The sequence below is a fragment of the Salmo salar genome, chromosome ssa20 (genome assembly GCF_905237065.1).
Source record: "Salmo salar chromosome ssa20, Ssal_v3.1, whole genome shotgun sequence".
Classification (NCBI taxonomy): Eukaryota; Metazoa; Chordata; class Actinopteri; order Salmoniformes; family Salmonidae; genus Salmo; species Salmo salar.
In genome coordinates this window covers 60,448,173-60,470,499 of record NC_059461.1, presented here as the reverse complement: position 1 = coordinate 60,470,499, position 22,327 = coordinate 60,448,173, and the positions used below count along the sequence as shown (strand labels likewise).

Here is a 22,327-nt window from a genome sequence, read left to right as displayed (position 1 = left end):
TCCCTCTGCTCAAACCTTCTCCAACCTATCTCCTGATTCTGCCTCCTCAACCCTCCTCTCCTCCCTCTCTGCATCCTTTGATTTCCTCTGTCCCCTATCCTCCAGGCCGGCTCGGTCCTCCCCTCCTGCTCCGTGGCTCGACGACTCACTGCGAGCTCACAGAACAGGGCTCCGGGCAGCCGAGCAGAAATGGAGGAAAACTCGCCTCCCGGCGGACCTGGCATCCTTTCACTCCCTCCTCTCTACATTTTTCTCTTCTGTCTCTGCTGCTAAAGCCACTTTCTACCACTCTAAACTCCAAGCATCTGCCTCTAACCCTAGGAAGCTCTTTGCTACCTTCTCCTCCCTCCTGAATCCTCCTCCCCCTCCCCCCCCTCCTCCCTCTCTGCGGATGACTTCGTCAACCATTTTGAAAAGAAGGTTGACGACATCCGATCCTCGTTAGCTAAGTCAAACGACACCGCTGGTCCTGCTCACACTGCCCTACCCTGTGCTTTGACCTCTTTCTCCCCTCTCTCTCCAGATGAAATCTCGCGTCTTGTGACGGCCGGCCGCCCAACAACCTGCCCACTTGACCCTATCCCCTCCTCTCTTCTCCAGACCATTTCCGGAGACCTTCTCCCCTACCTCACCTCGCTCATCAACTCATCCTTGACCGCTGGCTACGTCCCTTCCGTCTTCAAGAGAGCGAGAGTTGCACCCCTTCTGAAAAAACCTACACTCGATCCCTCCGATGTCAACAACTACAGACCAGTATCCCTTCTTTCCTTTCTCTCCAAAACTCTTGAACGTGCCGTCCTTGGCCAGCTCTCTTGCTATCTCTCTCAGAATGACCTTCTTGATCCTAATCAGTCAGGTTTCAAGACTGGGCATTCAACTGAGACTGCTCTTCTCTGTGTCACGGAGGCTCTCCGCACTGCTAAAGCTAACTCTCTCTCCTCTGCTCTCATCCTTCTAGACCTATCTGCTGCCTTTGATACTGTGAACCATCAGATCCTCCTCTCCACCCTCTCCGACCTGGGCATCTCCGGCGCGGCCCACGCTTGGATTGCGTCCTACCTGACAGGTCGCTCCTACCAGGTGGCGTGGCGAGAATCTGTCTCCGCACCACGTGCTCTCACCACTGGTGTCCCCCAGGGCTCTGTTCTAGGCCCTCTCTTATTCTCGCTATACACCAAGTCACTTGGCTCTGTCATATCCTCACATGGTCTCTCATATCATTGCTATGCAGATGACACACAATTAATCTTCTCCTTTCCCCCCTTCTGACAACCAGGTGGCGAATCGCATCTCTGCATGTCTGGCAGACATATCAGTGTGGATGACGGATCACCACCTCAAGCTGAACCTCGGCAAGACGGAGCTGCTCTTCCTCCCGGGGAAGGACTGCCCATTCCATGATCTCGCCATCACGGTTGACAACTCCCTTGTGTCCTCCTCCCAGAGTGCTAAGAGCCTTGGAGTGACCCTGGACAACACCCTGTCGTTCTCCACTAACATCAAGGCGGTGACCCGATCCTGTAGGTTCATGCTCTACAACATTCGCAGAGTACGACCCTGCCTCACACAGGAAGCGGCGCAGGTCCTAATCCAGGCACTTGTCATCTCCCGTCTGGATTACTGCAACTCGTTGTTGGCTGGGCTCCCTGCTTGTGCCATTAAACCCCTACAACTCATCCAGAACGCCGCAGCCCGTCTGGTGTTCAACCTTCCCAAGTTCTCTCACGTCACCCCGCTCCTCCGCTCTCTCCACTGGCTTCCAGTCGAAGCTCACATCCACTACAAGACCATGGTGCTTGCCTATGGAGCTGTGAAGGGAACGGCACCTCCGTACCTTCAGGCTCTGATCAGGCCCTACACCCAAACAAGGGCACTGTGTTCATCCACCTCTGGCCTGCTCGCCTCCCTACCTCTGAGGAAGCACAGTTCCCGCTCAGCCCAGTCAAAACTGTTCGCTGCTCTGGCACCCCAATGGTGGAACAAGCTCCCTCACGACGCCAGGACAGCGGAGTCAATCACCACCTTCCGGAGACACCTGAAACCCCATCTCTTTAAGGAATACCTGGGATAGGATAAAGTAATCCTTCTAACCCCCCCCTTAAAAGATTTAGATGCACTATTGTAAAGTGGTTGTTCCACTGGATATTATAAGGTGAATGCACCAATTTTTAAGTCACTCTGGATAAGAGCGTCTGCTAAATGACTTAAATGTAAATGTAAATGTAAATTTCTCTCTCTTGGAGGACCTGAACCCTAGGACCATGCCTCAGGACTACCTGGCCTGATGACTCCTTGCTGTCCCCAGTCCAACTGGCCGTGCTGCTGCTCCAGTTTCAACTGTTCTGCCTGCGGCTATGGAACCCTGACCTGTTTACCAGACGTGCTACCTGTCCCAGACCTACTGTTTTCAATTCTCTAGAGACAGCAGGAGCGGTAGAGATACTCTGAATGATCGGCTATGAAAAGCCAACTGACATTTACTCCTGAGGTGCTGACCTGTTGCACCCTCGACAACCACTGTGATTATTATTATTTGACCCTGCTGGTCATCTATGAACATTTTAACATTTTGGCCATGTTCTGTTATAATCTCCACCTAGGTTCTGACCTTTCTAGGGAGTTTTTTCTAGCCACCGTGCTTCTACACCTGCATTGCTTGCTGTTTGGGGTTTTAGGCTGGGTTTCTGTACAGCACTTTGAGATATCAGCTGATGTAAGAATGGCTTTAGAAATTTGATTTGATTTATAAAAGCTGAAAGCCATCTCTGTTTGTTGGGCTTTTAACTTGGAACTATTTGAGTGATTGTTGATTGCTCCATTTTTACAAATCTTATAATAAAGTTGTTGTTAGAAGTATCTACAGTCTCTCTCTTCTTTAGAATTTCCACCACAAACCTCTTCAGCGCACTGATATTGAAGGATGATTCATTTAAGATTGACTTTGAGTGTCCCTGTGTAGAATTTTCACCACAATAGCATCCAAGCTATGGCGACAAAAGCATCTCCCACTCTAAACAAGGAGAAGCTCCCGGCATTAATCTTCTCCTGTGGAAACAAGATATCAGCCAAGGACACCCACTCAGTGTGATCCACTTGCCTTGGGCTGCAACATATTTAGGAAGCGTAAGCCTCCCCCGGCTCATGTCCACACTGTGCCCTCTTCACTGTGAAGAGTCTCCGTTGCAGGCTAGCATGCCAAGCTAGCCTGAGTCAACAGAATCCTAACACGGGGGCTGGTATCCAAAATGACTAATCAGAGGTGGATATCCCCACAGAGAATCCTGGAGCAATGGCTTGCGCTAGCTGGGGTGACCAGCTCGACTCCAGCAATGACATCGCGGCCTCCCTGCCGGGTTTCCTGATAGGAGACGACAACGACTCCATGTGGTTTTCCGACAGCCTCCTTTCGAAATCATTGGATGGAGACGAAGACTCCTTCATCCCCTCAGGCCAGGCCACCAAGCCTCCTGCCGGGGAATCCAAAACCGGAGATGCAGGCAGGGTGCCATCCCCACCAGCTATCGGTTTTGACCTGTAGGACGTGTGCAAACACGCTGTGGATAAACTGGTGATTCCCTGGCCCAATGCAGTAGCAGAGACCACTATGTTCCGCTACGAGGGTAAGAGGCTACCCAAAGCCAAATGGGCAGCCAGGCACTTACTACCAGTCTTCCCAGAATTCCTGGATGAGGTTACCCATACCCGGAGTACACATTTCTCCTCCAAGAACCTTGTCCAAGGTGGGTCAGTGTTGAACTGTGTTGACATGGAAGGGATTGGGCTTGCCCACATGCCCCCCATTGAACCCTGGTAGCTTCCCATCTACACCCAAACCAGAAGTCCTCCATGACCTCGACTGACCCCACTTTACCAACCAAGTACAAGCGCTTCCAGTCCTCCGTAACAGAGAAGGTCTACAGGTTGGTCGCCACAGCGATGAGGGCTTTCAGCACTGACTCCATGCTCTCGGCATACCAAGCTGAGCTATAGGAGGAGCTAGAGCTACAGGAGGAGCTAGCGGTCACACCAGAGCCGGGTCTATGGGATGAGATCTGCATTGACACAGACCTCAACCTGCATCTGCTTAAAGCTATTGTCCAGGCGTCAGGAAGAGCAATGGGGCTCATGATATCCCAGGAGAGTGCGCAATGGTTCAGTCTATCCACTGTGTCTGACAGTGAGAAACTGAAGATCCTGGATGCTCCAGTAGACCCTAAAGGTATTTTCAGTCCCACCATTGAGAAGATGCAGAAACGGTGCGAGGAGAAGAAGAGGGAGGGTGAAGTCCTCCAACTCTGTCTTCCAGGAAGATACAGCCCAGTGCCTCCCCGGTGCCCCGCCGCACCTTCGCCCAACCTGCATCAGTTCGAACTCCCTCAACCTTTAAGATCCCCAGACGCCCAGCCCCCCAGAACTTTGGACCCTAAAGGACCCTGGTCTAAGAAGCCTCCCTTCCCACCCATGGCCCAAGGAGCCATCCGGTCCCTATCCCCACCCAGGGGGTAATGAGGAAGAAGCGATGTCCCCATAATCAGAGAGGCGAGAACGGGCCTCCTCCAAGCGCCGTTCCATCTCCTCCACCAATCCTGTTCCAGGGTGCAAGTTCCCAGGCACCCCAGTACAGCCCAAAGAGGAGAAGAGACAATGTTCAGGTTGATGCTCCTACCTCTTGTCTCACAAACACTCCCCAATGTCAGTTCACATTAAAAATGTTACCACTAGCACAACCAGGCTACAGGCCAAGGGTGCAGTCAGACATGTTGTTTCTCACAAAATCAAAACAAACAGGGTGCCTCTCTATAACGCCACCAGAGGGAACAACCGCTCTTGATAGGCCACATGAGCACTCTCCTGGTGGGGCCAGCCGAGCATGTGCAGTGCGTCGAGGACTGTCGTACACCCTCCCCCCAACAGAGGGTGATGTTGCACAATCTGTGGGGGAAAGCCCCGTCATCCCTCTCTCGGAGAGGAGAGAGAACTGGCGGGCATACAGTGTCAAATTGGTTACAGGGCACGATAGACAAGAGATACAGACTACAATTCGCTGTCACCCCGCCTCGATTCAAAATAATCAAACATACTCATGCTCGGGGGGAATCAGCGATGGTCCTCCGGGAGGAAATCACATCGCTAATTGGGAACAGGGCAATAAGAATTGTTCCTCCCGAACAAAGCTGTTTTTACTCAAGATTTTTCCTGGTTCTAAAAAAGGGGGGCGGCATACGCCCGATCCTAGATCTTGAACATGCACATGAGAAAGTGCACGTTCAGAATGTTGACATACACTGCTCTGCTACATTCTGTGCACCCAGGCGATTGCTTCGTATCCGTTGACCTGAAGGACGTTTACTTTCACATCTCAATATACCCTCCTCACAGGAAATTTCGAAGATTTGCTTTTAAGGCGTAATCTATGAATTTCTGGTCCTCCCTTTCGGCCTCTCACTTTCACCTCGGGTTTTTACAAAGTGTACCAGGGAGAGGGGCATTTGGCTGATGACATACATAGACGATTGGCTGCTGTACGCTCAATCATGACAGAATGTCTTAGAACACAGTCAGCTGCTCTTGGAACACCTGACATTACTAGGTTTCAGAATAAACACAGTAAATAGCATTCTGATTCCCATGCAGACAATCTCTTTCCTAGGTCTAACGTTAGATTTGGTATCATTCAAAGCTCACCTCTCAGTGGAACTTATAAGAATATTCCAGACTTGCCTAGTACTGTTTCGCAGAGGGAACCTGGTCTCTTTCAAAACATGCCTGAGGCTGCAAGGTTTGATGGCATCGGCTTTAGTAGTCATTCCATTAGGACGATTGAATATGAGAGGGTTTCAACACTGGGTCTCTTCACTAGGTCTGAGCCCAATACGCCACAAACATCAGTGTGTACAGATCTCCATAGATTGCACGGTGGCACTGCACTCCTGGAGACACCCAACGTTTCTGTCACAGGGTGTCTAGATGGGCACTGTTTAAGCCAGAACAATTATCACAACGGAGGTATCTCTCTCAGGTTGGTGTGTGACCTACGAGGGCAGAACAGTGAACAGGATGTGGGGACCTTTGCGTCGGGACCTACCGTGCCAAGCGCGCAGGGAGATTTTTCCTCCTCACCCAGAACTGTTGGTATTCTGGGCCTGGCCCGTGAACGGTTCTACTTGTACACTGCCGGGCTTCTGCAAAATGTAATTTTGACTATTCAGAGTGCTGATCCACCAGGTCCCTTTATGATTGTAAATGCCTCGTGTTTGAGGAACGGTGCACTAAGTCACAGACAGAGTCCTTCCAGTGCTCTGTCCCAGTAATCCTGTCGTTTCACAGGAATTATTAGAGAAAGGAAAGGCTTTTTCTACTGTTAAGGTATATCTGGAAGCTATTACGGCTTGTCATGTGGGTTTTGGGAGCACGACACCCCCTTGTAACCCATTTTATGAAGAGAACACGTCGTTTGCGTCCGGTGTCCAAACATCTTGCCCTGTCATGGGACTTATCAGTTGTTTTGGATGCTCTATGCCATCAGCCTTTTGAGCCCCTGGATCAGGTGGGTCTTAAGATGCTTTCAATTAAGACTATTACTAAGACTGGCCTCCACCAAGAGTGTAAGTGACATTCATGCACTCTCAGTGCACTCGTCATGTGCACAGTTTACACCCAGTAATGATAGAGTATCATTGCGGCCTAACCCCGCCTTGATTCCCAAGGTTATTAACCCATCTTTGATGTGTCTTCCCCTTGAGTGGACAGTTTTTATCCCCCACCGTGTTCCTCTCCGAAACATCAAAGGTTGATTATGTTGTGCCCAGTTTGCGCTTTGCACATCTACATGGAGAGGACTAAGAGGTTTAGAAAATCAAATCAAATGTTATTTGTCACATGCGCCGAATACAACAAGTGTAGACCATACCGTGAAATGCTTATTTACAAGCCCCTAACCAACAATGCAGTTCAAGAAATAGATTAAAGAAAATATTTACTAAATAAAATAAACTAAAGTAAAAAATAAAATAAAAAGTAACACAATAAAATTACATAACAATAACGAGGCTATTTACAGGGGGTACCGGTATCGAGTCAATGTGCGGCGGTACAGGTTAGTCGAGGTAATTTGTAGATGTAGGTAGGGGAAGGGCCTCCCGAGTGGCGCAGTGGTTTAAGGCACTGAATAGCAGTGCTAGCTGTGCCACTAAAGATTCTGCGTTCGACTCCAGGCTCTGTCGCAGCCGGCCGCAACCTGGAGACCCATGGGGCGGTGCACAATTGGCCCAGCGTCATCCGGGTTAGGGGAGGGTTTGGCCGGCAGGGTTGTCCTTGTTCCATCGCGCACTAGCGACTCCTGTGGTGGGCCGAGCGCAGTGCACACTGACACGGTTGCCAGGTGTACGGTGTTTCCTCCGACACATTGGTGCGGCTGGCTTCCGGGTTAAGTGGGCATTGTGTCAAGAAGCAGTGCGACTTGGTTGGGTTGTGTTTCGGAGGACGCGCGGCTCTCGACCTTCGCCTCTCCCGAGTCCATACGGGAGTTGCAGCGATGAGACAAGACTAACTACCAATTGGATACCACGAAATTGGGGAGAAAAGGGGGTAAAAAATATGTAGGTAGGGGTAAAGTGACTATGCATAGATAATAAACAGCGAGTAGCAGCGGTGTAAAAACAAGGGGGGGGGGGGTCAATGTAAATAGTCTGGGTGGCCATTTGATTAATTGTTCAGCAGTCTTATAACTTGGGAAGCTGTTAAAAAGCTTTTTGGACCTAGACTTGGCGCTACGGTAACGCTTGCCATGCGATTGCAGAGAGAACAGTCTATGACTTGGGTGACTGGAGTCTTTGACAATTTTTTGGGTCCTCCTCTGACATCGCCTAGTATATAGGTCCTGGATGGCAGGAATCTTGGCCCCAGAGATGTATGGGGCCGTACATACTACCCTCTGTAGCTACCCTCACCAAGCGGTGATGCAACCGGTCAGGATGCTCTCGATGGTGCAGCTGCAGAACTTTTTGAGGATCTGGGTACCCATGCCAAATCTTTTCAGGCTCCTGAGGAGGAAAAGCTGTTGTCGTGCCCCCTTGATAGTTTGTTGGTGATATGGACACCAAGGAACTTGAAGCTCTCGACAGGGTCCACTACAGCCCCGTCGATGTTAATGGGGGCCTGTTCGGCCCTCCTTTCCTGTAGTCCACAATCATCTCCTTTGTCTTGCTCACATTGAGGGAGAGGTTGTTGTCCTGGCACCACACTGCCAGGTCTCTGACCTCCTCCCTATAGGCTGTCTCATCGTTGTTGGTGATCAGATCTACCACTGTTAAGTCAGCAACCTTAATAATGGTGTTGGAGTCGTGCTTGGCCACGCAGTCATGGGTGAACAGGGAGTAAAGGAGGGGACTAAAAACGCACCCCTGAGGGGACCCGGTGTTGAGGATCAGCGTGGCAGATGTGTTGTTGCCTAACCTTACCACCTGTGATCAGTTGTTTGTTTCCTGGGCGAAACCTTAGACGGGTAAAGTGCTCACTAAACAGCGCCTCTCCCACTGGATAGTGGGGGTACCACTTTGGCCTATGCAAGTAAGGGTCTTCAGTCTCCTGCTGACCTACGTAGTGTAATAAAGGCTTCTGACGAATACGCTGGGGGAGTATTCCATAAGTGAAATACCTCACTCATGCTATCAGAGAACCAGGGTTACGGTATGAAAGAGTCATAGGCAGTTTTGGCAACATGGAAGAGAGGAGGATGGCATTGGCATCGCTCTACAAGTAGGGTGAGTCAACACACTCACACACGCACCAGTAGCAGGGACAGCCACATCATATTTAACTTACGTTGATTGGACTAAATCATTTTTGGTATATTTTAGTTGTTACTGTCTTAGACTAAGCATACATGATTTGATGATGTCGAAATGTTGAAGTTGAAATGGTGCTGAAATAGTGGAGGCAGCTGCTGTTTTCTTTGTGATTTGCAGTAACTCTCTGTGGTTCTAAATCAATAGTTGTTTAGTTCTCCGAAAATGTTGGAAATATTAACTTGTCCATGCTGTAGGTCATGTAACTAACGGTTTGTTAGTTTTGAGGACTTCACTGGACAGATGTTGCTCTCCGGTTTTGTGATGGAACACAAGTGTTGTTGAATTTATTCTGCCACGGTGTCTTCTTATGCTTGGCCTTAGGCCTGTATATCACGGTCGCAAGGCATATGAACTAAGCAATTATCACAACACATAGGCTGTAATATGGCATTTTTTTTCCTGGCTTGGCTTCCCCTGTGAATTTACCCACACACCTCTACTGAGTAGGATAGCAACAGTAATATTAATGTGGGACAATTCTATTAAATTCTATTCAGCATCAGGGTTGAGTCTTTCTGTAGCTTTGAGATGGACATTGTAACGATTGAAGGGGAACAGCCACAACAACAATATAAAACACATCAAGAGCCTCTTGAATTCTATCTTTACCAACTTAACCACAGAGCACCTGGGACCTGGGCAGCACCTGGGACAGGTATCAGGATTGGACACGGGCACGATAGGGGACGGTGTGCGGCGTGACGATGATGTAGCGTCAGAGTTGACGGTCACACTGTGAGGACATTCGCCATCTAGTCACATGACGCAGGCGTCCCGCTCTCTTCCCAGTCCCAAGTATGGGTAGCTGCAGCCCAATATGGCAACCGGAGTATGGGCAAGTGGGTGTGTCGAAAGCAATGGGTGTATGGAAAGCGAATCAGCTTATTGGGCAGATTAGTATCAACTTAATACCATTTTGCGTAGCTGATTGGGCTGCATGATGAGTCAATATGCCTGCGACCAGTGCACCAGTGTTGTATGGAGATTCCTGCCGACCTTACACCTCGATCGTACCGAGAGTGTCATTGCATTTTGGTACACCAGAATTACATTCATTTCCAACGGAACGCTGCGTTAGCCTTGCTATATGCAGAGACAGTTGCAGTGCGTTCTGTGTGGTGCATAAATTGGATTTATCGAACTTATTTTTTAAATTATTTTATTTCACCTTTATTTAACCAGGTAGGCCAGTTGAGAACAAGTTCTCATTTACAACTGCGACCTGGCCAAGATAAAGCAAAGCAGTGTGACACAAACAACAACACAGAGTTACACATGGAATAACAAACACACAGTCAATAACACAATAGAAAAGTCTATATACAGTGTGTGCAAATGAGGTAAGATAAGGGAGGTAAGGCAATAAATAGGCCATAGTTGCGAAATAATTACAATTTAGCAATTAAACACTGGAGTGATAGATGTGCAGAAGATTAACATGCATGTAGAGATACTGGGGTGCAAAGGAGCAAAAATAAAATAACAGTATGGGGATGAGGTAGTTGGATGGGCTATTTACAGATGGGCTATGTACAGGTGCAGTGATCTGTGAGCTGCTCTGACAGTTGGTGCTTAAAATTAGAGAGGGAGATATGAGTCTCCAGCTTCAGTGATTTTTGCAATTTGTTCCAGTCATTGGCAGCAGAGAACTAGAAGGAAAGGTGGCCAAAGCAGGTGTTGGCTTTGGGGGTGACCAGTGAAATATACCTGCTGGAGCGCGTGCTATGGGTGGGTGCTGCTATGGTGACCAGTGAGCTGAGATAAGGTGGGGCTTTACCTAGCAAAGACTTATAGATGACCTGGAGCCAGTGGGTTTGCCGACGAATAGGAAGCAAGGGCCAGCCAACGAAAGCATACAGGTTGCAGTGGTGGGTAGTATATGGGGCTTTGGTGACAAAACGGATGGCACTGTGATAGACTGCATCCAATTTGCTGAGTAGAGTGTTGGAGGCTATTTTGTAAATGACATCGCCGAAGTCATGGATCGGAAGGATAGTCAGTAATACGAGGGTATGTTTGGCAGCATGAGTGAAGGATGATTTGTTGCAAAATAGGAAGCCGATTCTAGATTTAATTTTGGATTGGAGATGCTTAATGTGAGTCTGGAAGGAGAGTTTACAGTCTAACCAGACACCTAGGTATTTGTAGTTGTCCACATATTCTAAGTCAGAACCGTCCAGAGTAGTGATGCTGGACTGGCGGGCAGTGATCGGTTGAAGAGCATGCATTTAGTTTTACTTGCATTTAAGAGCAGTTGGAGGCCACGGAAGGAGAGTAGTATGGCATTTAAGCTCGTCTGGATGTTAGTTAACACAGTGTCCAAAGAAGAGAATCACCAGCAGCAAGAGCGACATCATTGATGTATACAGAGAAAAGAGTCGGCCCGAGAATTGAACCCTGTGGCACCCCCATAGAGACTGCCAGAGGTCCGGACAACAGGCCCTCCGATTTGACACACTGAACTCTGTCTGAGAAGTAGTTGGTGAACCAGGCGAGGCAGTCATTTGAGAAACCAAGGCTGTTGAGTCTACCGATAAGAATGTGGTGATTGACAGAGTCGAAAGCCTTGGCCAGGTCGATGAAAACAGCTGCACAGTATTGTTTCTTATCGATGGCGGTTATGATATCGTTTAGGACCTTGAGCGTGGCTGAAGTGCACCCATGACCAGCTCGGAAACCAGATTGCATAGCGGAGAAGGTACGGTGAGCTTCGAAATGGTCGGTGGTCTGTTTGTTAACTTGGCTTTCGAAGACCTTGGAAAGGCAGGGTAGGATAGATATAGGTCTGTAACAGTTTGGATCTAGAGTGTCTCCCGCTTTCAAGAGGGGGATGACCGCTGCAGCTTTCCAATCTTTGGGGATCTCAGACGATATGAAAGAGAGGTTGAACAGGCTAGAAATAGGGGTTGCAACAATTGCAGCGGATAATTTTAAAATGAGAGGGTCCAGATTGTCTAGCCCGGCTGATTTGTAGGGGTCCAGATTTTGGAGCTCTTTCAGAACAAAGGCTATCTGGATTTGGGTGAAGGAGAAATGGGGGAGCCTTGGGCAAGTTGCTGTGGGGGGTGCAGGGCTGTTGACCGGGGTACGGGTCGCCAGGTGGAAAGCATGGCCAGCTGTAGAGAAATGCTTATTGAAATTCTCAATTATCGTGGATTTATCAGTGGTGACAGTGTTTCTCATTCTCCATGGATTCTCCAGTGTCCCAGAACATTTTGGAGTTTGTGTTACAGGATGCAAATTTCTGTTTGAAAAAGCTAGCCTTTGCTTTCGTAACTGCCTGTGTATATTGGTTCCTAACTTCCCTGAAAATGTGCATATCGCGGGGGCTATTCGATGCTAATGCAATACGCCACAGGATGTTTTTGTGCTGGTCAAGGGCAGTCAGGTCTGGAGTGAACAAAGGGCTATATCTGTTCCTGGTTCTACATTTCTTGAATGGGGCATGCTTATTTAAGATGGCGAGGAAAGCACTTTTAAAGAATAACCAGGCATCCTCTACTGACAGAATGAGGTCAATGTCCTTCCTGGATACCCGGGCCAGGTCGATTAGAAAGGCCTGCTCGCTGAAGTGTTTTAGGGAGCGTTTGACAGTGATGAGGGGTGGTCGTTTGACCGCAGACCCATTACGGACGTAGGCAATGAGGCAGTGATCGCTGAGAACCTGGTTGAAGACAGCAGAGGTGTGTTTGGGAGGCAGGTTGGTCAGGATGATATCTATGAGGGTGCCCGTGTTTACGGATGCATCAAACTGTATGCGTAGACAGGAAAGGGAGCCCCGTCAAGGTCCCTCTAATCTCGGGAGGATAGAACGGCCAGCTTGGTAGTGATAAACGAGGAATGAGGACTGTGGGGTGAGAGTTATAGGTGTGGGTGAGAGTTATAAAATGACATGTCTTTGCATTCTTGTCTTCAGAACATTCTCTGAATAAACTGTACGGACCTTTTGCATAAGATGAGTCTTTGCCTAATTATTATTAAACCCAGGGTCTTACAAACCTCGGGGATTGGTCAAAGCTTAAATGATTGTTAGTTATCATCATTGGGATTGAAAATTCTCATGACAGATACACAGTAGGAATAATGGCATTTTTTTTCCATACCATGATTTTATTTCAAGCAGGATTGTGGCCTACATGAACTAAAATTGATACCCTTCTAGATGTCACCTTGATACATGCACATACTACTCTCAATGGGGAGGGCATGAAGAGCAACAACACCAGGACATTGTGCCCTTCGCTCCAGCTTGACAAGCACTACTGTCTGACAACGGCATGGGAAGTACAATAGTTACCTAGTATCAGGGTGACAGTCACAGTAAGCACAGGCATACAACGCATGAAGCAACAGTACATCATCAGTACTTTTAATAAAAAATAAACGATTGTCAGCTTTAAAATAGAAGTTCAAACAGAAGAGAAACAGAAGAGAAAAAAACACTGTTCAATAAAAAACATGTAACCTATAGCAGAGCGCTTTAGACACACCCACTCCTTTCCACACGCCACTATCTTCCTTTAGACACACCCATTCCTTTCCACACGCCACTATCTTCCTTTAGACACACCCACTCCTTTCCACACTCCACTATCTTGCTTTAGACACACCCACTCCTTTCCACACTCCACTATCTTCCTTTAGACACACCCACTCCTTTCCACACGCCACTATCTTCCTTTAGACACACCCACTCCTTTCCACACGCCACTATCTTCCTTTAGACACACCCACTCCTTTCCACACGCCACTATCTTCCTTTAGACACACCCACTCCTTTCCACACGGTCACTATCTTCCTTTAGACACACCCACTCCTTTCCACACGGTCACTATCTTCCTTTAGACACACCCACTCCTTTCCACACGGTCACTATCTTCCTTTAGACACACCCACTCCTTTCCAGACGCCACTATCTTCCTTTAGACACACCCACTCCTTTCCACATGCCTACTACTTTCCTTTCGACACACCCACTCGCAAATACTCCGGTAGCCATATTGAGCTGCAGCTACCCCCTTCTCTCCAGTCCAGTCAATAATTCACTGAGAGATGTGGCTGCTGTTATTAGAAACACATACTAACCATAACAAACACAGACAAACACACAAGGCGAGGAGAGGAGACACAAAACAACCCTTTCCTACCCCTTACAGACCCACCCTCCAGAGAAGACCCGGTACCATCCTGGCCTCCAGTGGTTTTCAGTAAGTATTACACCCCAAACCACAGCTCATATGACTATGATAATGTTTTACTTTTTAAAATTGAACCTTTATTTAACTAGGCAAGTCAGTTAAGAACAAATTCTTATTTACAATGACAGCCTACCAAAAGGCAAAAGGCCTACAGGGGGGATTGGGGCTGAGATTAAAAATAATAAAATCCAAAATAAATATAGGACAAAACACACATCACGACAAGAGTCGCAACACAACACTACATAAAGAGAGACCAACATGGTAGCGGCACAAAACATGGTACAAACATTATTGTGCACAGACAAGAGCACAAAGGGCAAGAAGGTAGAGACAACAATACATCACGCAAAGCAGCCACAACTGTCAGTAAGAGTGTCCATGATTGAGTCTTTGAATGAAGAGATGGAGATACAACTGTCCAGTTTGAGTGTTTTTTTGCAGCTCATTCCAGTCGCTAGCTGCAGGGAACTGGAAAGAGGAGCGACCCAGGGATGTGTGGGCTTTCAGAACCTTTAACAGAATGTGACTGGCAGAACCGGTGTTGTATGTGGAGGATGAGGGCTGCAGTAGATATCTCAGATAGTGGGGACTGAGGCCTAAGAGGGTTTTATATATAAACATCAACGTCTAGCGATGGGTATACAGAAATGGCGAGTTTACAGAGGAGTATAGAGCGTAGTGATGTGTCCTATAAGGAGCATTGGTGGCAAATCTGATGGCCGAATGGTAAAGAACATCTAGTTGTTCGATAGCACTCTTCCCTGCCGATCTATAAATTATGTCTCCGTAATATAGCATAGGTAGGATGGTCATCTGAATCAGGGTTAGTTTGGCAGCTGGGGTGAAAGATGAGCGATTACGATAGAGGAAACGAAGTCTAGATTTAACTTTAGCCTGCAGCTTTGATATGTGCTGAGAGAAGGACAGTGTACCGTCTAGTCATACTCCCAAGTACTTGTATGAGGTGATTACTTCAAGCTCTAAACCGTCAGAGATAGTAATCACACCTGTGGGCGAGGGGCATTCTTCTTACCAAACCACATGACCTTTGTTTTGGAGGTGTTCAGAACAAGGTTAAGGGCAGAGAAAGCTTGTTGGACAGTTCCAGCATAAGTTCCAGCATAAACAGTTCCAGCATAAGCAATTAACTCCAGCATAAACAATGACCAGATTAACATTGGTCCAAACCACTACATGTATTTTTAGGGTGTAAACTTCGAAGCCAAGAGTCACTATCTACGTCCCAAATGGTACCATATTCCCAAGTGTACTACGTTTGACCAGTTCCCATTGGGGCTCTTGTCAAAATTATACTGAACAAAAATATAAACGCAACATGCAAAAATTTCAAAGATTTTGCATATAAGGAAATCAGTCAATTTAAGTAAATTCATTAGGCCCTAATCTATGGATTTCCCAGAGGCGCGGTCATGGGTGGGCCTGGTAGGGCATAGGCCAGGCCCAGCCAATCAGAACAAAAAAAATCCCCACAAAAGGGCTTTATTACAGACATAAATACTCCTCAGCACCCACCCCCAACACCCCCCTGACAATCCTGCAGGTGAAAAAGCCGGATGTGGAGGTCCTGGGCTGGCGTGGTTACACGTGATGTCTGCGGCTGTGAGGCCAGTTGGACGTACTGTCAAATTCTCTAAAACGACGTTTGAGGCGGCTTATGGTAGAGAAATGAACATAAAATTCTCTGGCAACAGCTCTGGTGGACATTCCTGCAGTCAGCATGCCAATTGCACGCTCCCTCATAACTTGAGACATCTGTGGCATTGTGTTGTGTGACAAAGCTGCACCTGTTTAATGATCATGCTGTTTAATCAGCTACTTGATATGCCACAACTGTCAGGTGGATGGATTATTTTGACAAAGGATACATTTCTTACTAACAGGGATGTAAACACGTGTGCATAAAATTTGAGACAAATAAGCTTTTTGTGAGTATGGACAATTTCTGGGATCTTTTATTTCAGCTCATTAACATGCAATCAGCAACTAACATTTTTGTTCAGTATAGAATAGTTCAGTATAGAATAGTTCAGTATAGAATAGTTCAGTATAGAATAGTTCGGTATAGAATAGTTCAGTATAGAATAGTGCACAGTAAAGGGAATAAGGTGCTATTTGGAATGCAACCCGTGTGATGTCACGATAATAGCTGATTTACGCAGGCAATGAGACTTCAGCTCATTTGCATTTAGATAGTCAAAGGTCACAGCGAAAGCTATTGATTGGCTGATTGAACAGACACTTGACACCAATCAACACTGGTCAATAAATCCAGCCAGCCCTCTACTTTCTGCTTCAATTAACAATTAACATAGTATAAATCATCTAAAAACACTCAACAAGACATCCAGCACACACTTCTAACACTTTTATTGCCAGTCTAACACACACACACACACACACACACACACACACACACACACACACCACCCTCTCTCAATGCAGATACCATACTCATGTGTAAGCAGCCCCCCAACACCCCCTGTACAGAGTGATCACTCTCACACTCATTAGTTACCAGCCACACACACACACACACGCATGCGCACACACACACACACACACACACACACACACACACACACACACACACACACACACACACACACACACACACACACACACACACACACACACACACACACACACACACACACACACACACACTGCTTCTCCCCCCTGTCCTCTCTATTGTGTTTGGTCATGAGAGAGAGATGAATGGATGCCAGTCTCTCATCAGGGAGGAATGTGAGCAGAACACGACAACAACAACACCACTGAACTAGCACACTGTCATCATGGTGACAACACACTGTCACCATAAACTACAACATATACTACACCTGGCACCATTAAGTTGTGACTAGCTGAGCTTGGTTTAGCTTGAATAGTCACAAGAGTGCTAACTGCCAGTTTTTGACAGTGCTTGACCCAGGTCTGATGGCTACTGTGTCCATGGTAACAGTACCTGCATGAGGGTAGTTATGGTTACCTGTATGAGGGTGGGGCATATGTAGCTGAGGCGACGGACACTGCTGTCCCAGCCTTCGGTTGGCCAAGGCTCTGCTGAAGTCATCGCTAATCGCGCCATGGTAAACTCATATCAGGGTGTGTGTTCCATCTGTCCCTCTTTCAGCAACATTCCTCTGGCTGCTAGCGTGGCCTCCTGTTGATCTCTTCACAAGACTCTCAGAACTTCACTGTTAGACAATTTTAGCTTCTTCTTCTGGGCTTCTGCCTGTCTGAGAATCTCCCAACCCTCTGTAGACCTGCTCAACTTTCTCCACAGACTCCTCTCCTTCCCGCTGCCACTGGCTCCCCACCCCTTCTCTTTCTCTCTCTCTCTGGTTCTCTGCTGAGAGTTGTGTGTGTGAGTCTGTGAAGGGGCCTGTTCAGCTAAAGAGGAGCCATTGTCAGGGGTGATTAGACGATCAGAAAGGCTGACGAGTCGAACACCACATTTACTGGACATCAAGAAGACCGAGACACACACACACACACTATGCACATTCAAGCACACATTCACACACACCTGACACTCCTGTAATGGAGCAGAAAAGCGGCTGTGTTGTTCGCCTCAGAAACATACTTGAAAGATTGAGTGAGTGAGTGAGTGAGTGAGTCAGTGTGTGTGTGTGTGTGTGTGTGTTTACCTGCTGCAGAATGACCATGACTCTGGTTTCTGAGCTTATGCTTGGACATCAGACGTCTCCACGTGTCCACCCTGAGACAGAGAGAGAGGAGAGACAGAGAGAGAGGAGAGACAGAGAGAGGAGAGACAGATAGAGAGGAGAGGCAGATAGAGAGGAGAGGCAGATAGAGAGGAGAGGCAGAGAGAGAGGAGAGACAGAGAGAGAGGAGAGACAGAGAGAGGAGAGACAGATAGAGAGGAGAGACAGATAGAGAGGAGAGGCAGATAGAGAGGAGAGACAGAGAGAGAGGAGAGGCAGATAGAGAGGAGAGGCAGATAGAGAGGAGAGGCAGATAGAGAGGAGAGGCAGATAGAGAGGAGAGGCAGAGAGAGAGGAGAGACAGAGAGAGAGGAGAGACAGAGAGAGGAGAGACAGATAGAGAGGAGAGGCAGATAGAGAGGAGAGGCAGATAGAGAGGAGAGGCAGAGAGAGAGGAGAGACAGAGAGAGAGGAGAGACAGATAGAGAGACAGAGAGAGAGGAGAGACAGAGAGAGAGGAGAGACAGATAGAGAGGAGAGACAGAGAGAGAGGAGAGACAGATAGAGAGGAGAGACAGATAGAGAGACAGAGAGAGAGGAGAGACAGGGAGAGAGGAGAGACAGAGAGAGGAGAGACAGAGAGAGAGGAGAGACAGAGAGAGAGGAGAGACAGATAGAGAGAAGAGGCAGATAGAGAGACAGATAGAGAGGAGAGACAGAGAGAGAGGAGAGACAGATAGAGAGGAAAGACAGAGAGAGAGGAGAGACAGATAGAGAGGAGAGGCAGATAGAGAGACAGAGAGAGAGGAGAGACAGAGAGAGAGGAGAGACAGAGAGAGAGGAGAGACAGAGAGAGAGGAGAGACAGATAGAGAGGAGAGGCAGATAGAGAGACAGAGAGAGGAGAGACAGAGCGAGAGGAGAGACAGGGAGAGAGGAGAGACAGAGAGAGAGGAGAGACAGAGAGAGGAGAGACAGATAGAGAAGAGAGGCAGAGAGAGAGGAGAGGCAGAGAGAAGAGAGGCAGAGAGATAGGAGAGGCAGAGAGAGAGGAGAGACAGATAGAGAGGAGAAGCAGAGAGGAGAGGCAGAGAGAGAGGAGAGACAGAGCGAGAGGAGAGACAGAGAGAGAGGAGAGACAGAGAGAGGAGAGACAGAGAGAGAGGAGAGACAGCGAGAGAGGAGAGACAGGGAGAGGAGAGGCAGAGAGAAGAGAGGCAGAGAGAGAGGAGAGGCAGAGAGAGGAGAGACAGAGAGAGAGGAGAGACAGAGAGAGAGGAGAGACAGAGAGAGGAGAGACAGAGAGAGAGGAGAGACAGCGAGAGAGGAGAGACAGGGAGAGAGGAGAGACAGAGAGAGAGGAGAGACAGAGAGAGAGGAGAGACAGGGAGAGAGGAGAGACAGAGAGAGAGGAGAGACAGAGAGAGAGGAGAGACAGGGAGAGAGGAGAGACAGAGAGAAAGGATCTTGTTAGCAGCTAGCCATCAAGTCAATGACAAAGTGAGTAACAGAGGCTGTGTCCCAAATGACACCAATGCAGTGCAATACTTTTGACCAGGGCCCATAGGGTTCTGGTCAAAAGTATTTCAATTTATAGGGAATAGGGTGCCATTTGGGACACAGCCAGTCAGTCAGTCGGCTGCTCTGGAAAATGACCAACAACATTCTCATTTGAATATCAATTAAGGTTACTGAAACTGCTTTTGTATTGAAGTTGGCCACTCACACAAATTCAATGTACATTCTCACTGCATAAAACACACACACCACCCCATCCTTCATCCACCTACACACACCCCTCACAGGTCCTCCATGACTCGACCAGTGTCCTAGACTCATTCCCACCTCTGCCACTGTGTTTTAGACCTAGTCAATTATTCATCCCCCTAATTATACTTTAGTTTAAGCTGTTGACACACCCTTCCTGCTACACACACACAGTAGGAGGAGACAGGGAGTTGGGGGAGGGGGGAGGGAATTTTGGGGGAGACAATGAGGGTTAGGAGGAGAGAGGAAGGTGTGGGGGGAGGGGTGAGACGGGAAGGGTTGGGTTGGGGAGAGGAAGGGATGTTTGGGGGACATAGGGAAAGCTGGGGGAGAGAAAGAGTGAGGTTTAGGGGGAGGGGAGTGATGTTTGGGGGAGACAGGAAAACGCCATTTATTGGTTAATTTCCTGCAGTAAATAGATGTCAGCTCTGTGCCCCCAAGCCTCTCTGATTAAACCATTGATGGGAACACACACATAAACACACACACAAACACGTGCGGTAGGATTAGGAAGGGTAACGACTCTCCATCAATATTTTAGCATCTAATTACCACAGCAGAGGTCTGGGACAAAGGTTGCAGCCAGGGAGACCTAGCGTAAGTTGTGTGTATGTACGTGTTTGAATATGAAAACAGATATAGAACAGCAATTCTGGAAAACATGAATATATACTGCTTCTTGTACAAATACACACACACACACACACACACACACACACACACACACACACACACACACACACACACAGAACAGAACAGAGAGAGAAAGAGAGGGAGGGAGGAGAGAAAGACAGAGATGAAAATAAAATTAGAGAGACAGAAGGAGAGACAGAAGGAAAGGAGATATAATCCTTTCCCTTCATTCTCTGAGCGACGCCAGTCGTTGTTGTTGATCACCTGAGTGTGGGCTTCTGAGAAACAGCCTGTCTGTAATTCCATCGCCTCCACTAGCGAGGACACAGACTTTTAGAGTTTTATAGGTCAGAGGGGAAGAGAGACAAAGGGACTGACTCTGGGCCCTCGTCAGTACACTAAAAACACCATATTACCTCATCCCACCCACTAGTGGATACCGCCAAACCCAATCACACTGCACAGTATAATACATTGCAATATACATTCCAGAAACCCATTTAAAAGTACATTGAACCCGCCCTCAGCTGTACATACTGCCGCCCTAAGACCCTATACCTCCTGAAATAACCCAACAGGGAGGGAGAGACACAGAGGGAGACAGACAGAGAGAGATGCACAACAAGAAAAAGGATACAGGATATTAGGCTAACCCCCATTGCCCCCATTCAAACTAAATTCTAATCAACACTCTCACGCCACACCAAAACTGTCAGACTGATAAACCAATCAACTGGTAGAAGAGAGCGAGCGAGAGAGACAGAGAGAGACAGAGATGTATAGAGGGTGTATAATGATTAGCCAGGATCTGCTCACAATAAGACTAATGGAAGGAGTTCATGGCGACGTAAAACCTCTGATTTAAACTCCTGTAGCTAAGTTGGGGGGTAATTAACTCTGGGGTCGAACCAGAAACTCAGAATTCCTTAATCATTTCTGACCAAGGCTCGCTACCCACTGTGCCAATAGAGGTAAGGGTAACACCTTACTTAGAGTAGTGATATGTTGCATTCGTGTAAATTGCATTCTTTATGTCATGCATATAAAGGCTTCCTGTTGCTACAGATCAAAGTGAAAAGTGTTACTGAGTTCTTAGGCAGATACAGTACCCACTGCACTGTGCCGGTGGAGTTAACCCTCTGAGGTAGTAATGTAACTGTAGTTTATTGACTGTAGAAACAGCACAGCCTATAAGCACATTACATGTTATCTGAATGTCATCTGAACATTCATCTAAGCTGCTGCAGGAGAAAAACATATTTTTTTATCATTTCGAACAGCTGATAAAGCAACAGTATCTGTGCGAGTTGAAGGATGGACAGGAGAGATGGTAGAGAGTCTCTCTCTGCAACTAGTCAGTATCCACAACCCGGAGCAGGCAGGATGCTCTAAATGTGATACAGTACATACAGGAAGTAGCTAAAGAGGGCTCTATCAGCTCTGCTTACACACACACACACACACACACAAGGCAGGTCTGCCTATGATTCAATGGTTAGTTAATCATTACTGTTTCTCCATGTGAACACCCTGAAACCACATACTAGGACTAGAGTCAGATATAGAGCAACATATTGTACTAACACACTCTCCCACATGTCATCTGGACAAACAACAAAAAGAAGCCTTGTAACACACATACCACACGAGGGAGACGTTAGCAAAAAGTAGCTTTAAGAGCCAAAGCCTCCGTGCTTCTTTAAGCCTCCTGACTGTGTATGTTCTTACCACTGTGTACAGTCCTCTTTCTATACCCCTCTCTCTCTCGTTCCGGATGGGTGTCCCAGGTCTATGTTCACTCAGATAAGTCCACAGAATGCAGTGGGTGGATGGATGAAGGCAGGACGGAGAAAGAGAGGGGCTTCCTGAATCTCTCTCTCTCTCTCCTAGTGGGTGGTCAGACACCTGCTGCACAGTAGAGGTACTAGTGACTCCCTTGCTCCTGCTCTCTCTCTCTATGAAGGTATTAGCTGTGACACACCAGCTCATTCACTGCCACTGATCCCAATTAGAGTTACTGGGGAGAGAGCGATAGAGGGAGGGAGAGAGAGAGCGATAGAGGGAGGGAGAGAGGGAGAGACGGGGGGGCAGGAAACCCAGTGGGGGGCAGTGAGGAACAACATAGCGGAGGTCACACACACATTCAACATGCACACAGAGAGAATGCATTGCTTCACATATAGAAACA

The 22,327-nt window shown here is 47.7% G+C and overlaps 1 protein-coding gene across 1 annotated transcript in view; it reads right to left on the bottom strand.

Moving 5' to 3' along the window:
* LOC106581013 (unconventional myosin-VIIa) overlaps positions 1-22,132 on the bottom strand; it is a 75,397-nt gene extending 53,265 nt beyond the window's left edge. The window contains exons 1-2 of the mRNA XM_045703715.1: positions 21,868-22,132; positions 17,723-17,793 (exon numbers count right to left, since the gene is read on the bottom strand). Coding sequence (XP_045559671.1) covers positions 17,723-17,740 — 18 coding nt within the window. The 5' untranslated portion in view covers positions 17,741-17,793; positions 21,868-22,132. The remainder of the gene's footprint in view (positions 1-17,722; positions 17,794-21,867) is intronic.
* Between the last annotated feature and the right edge of the window lie 195 nt (positions 22,133-22,327).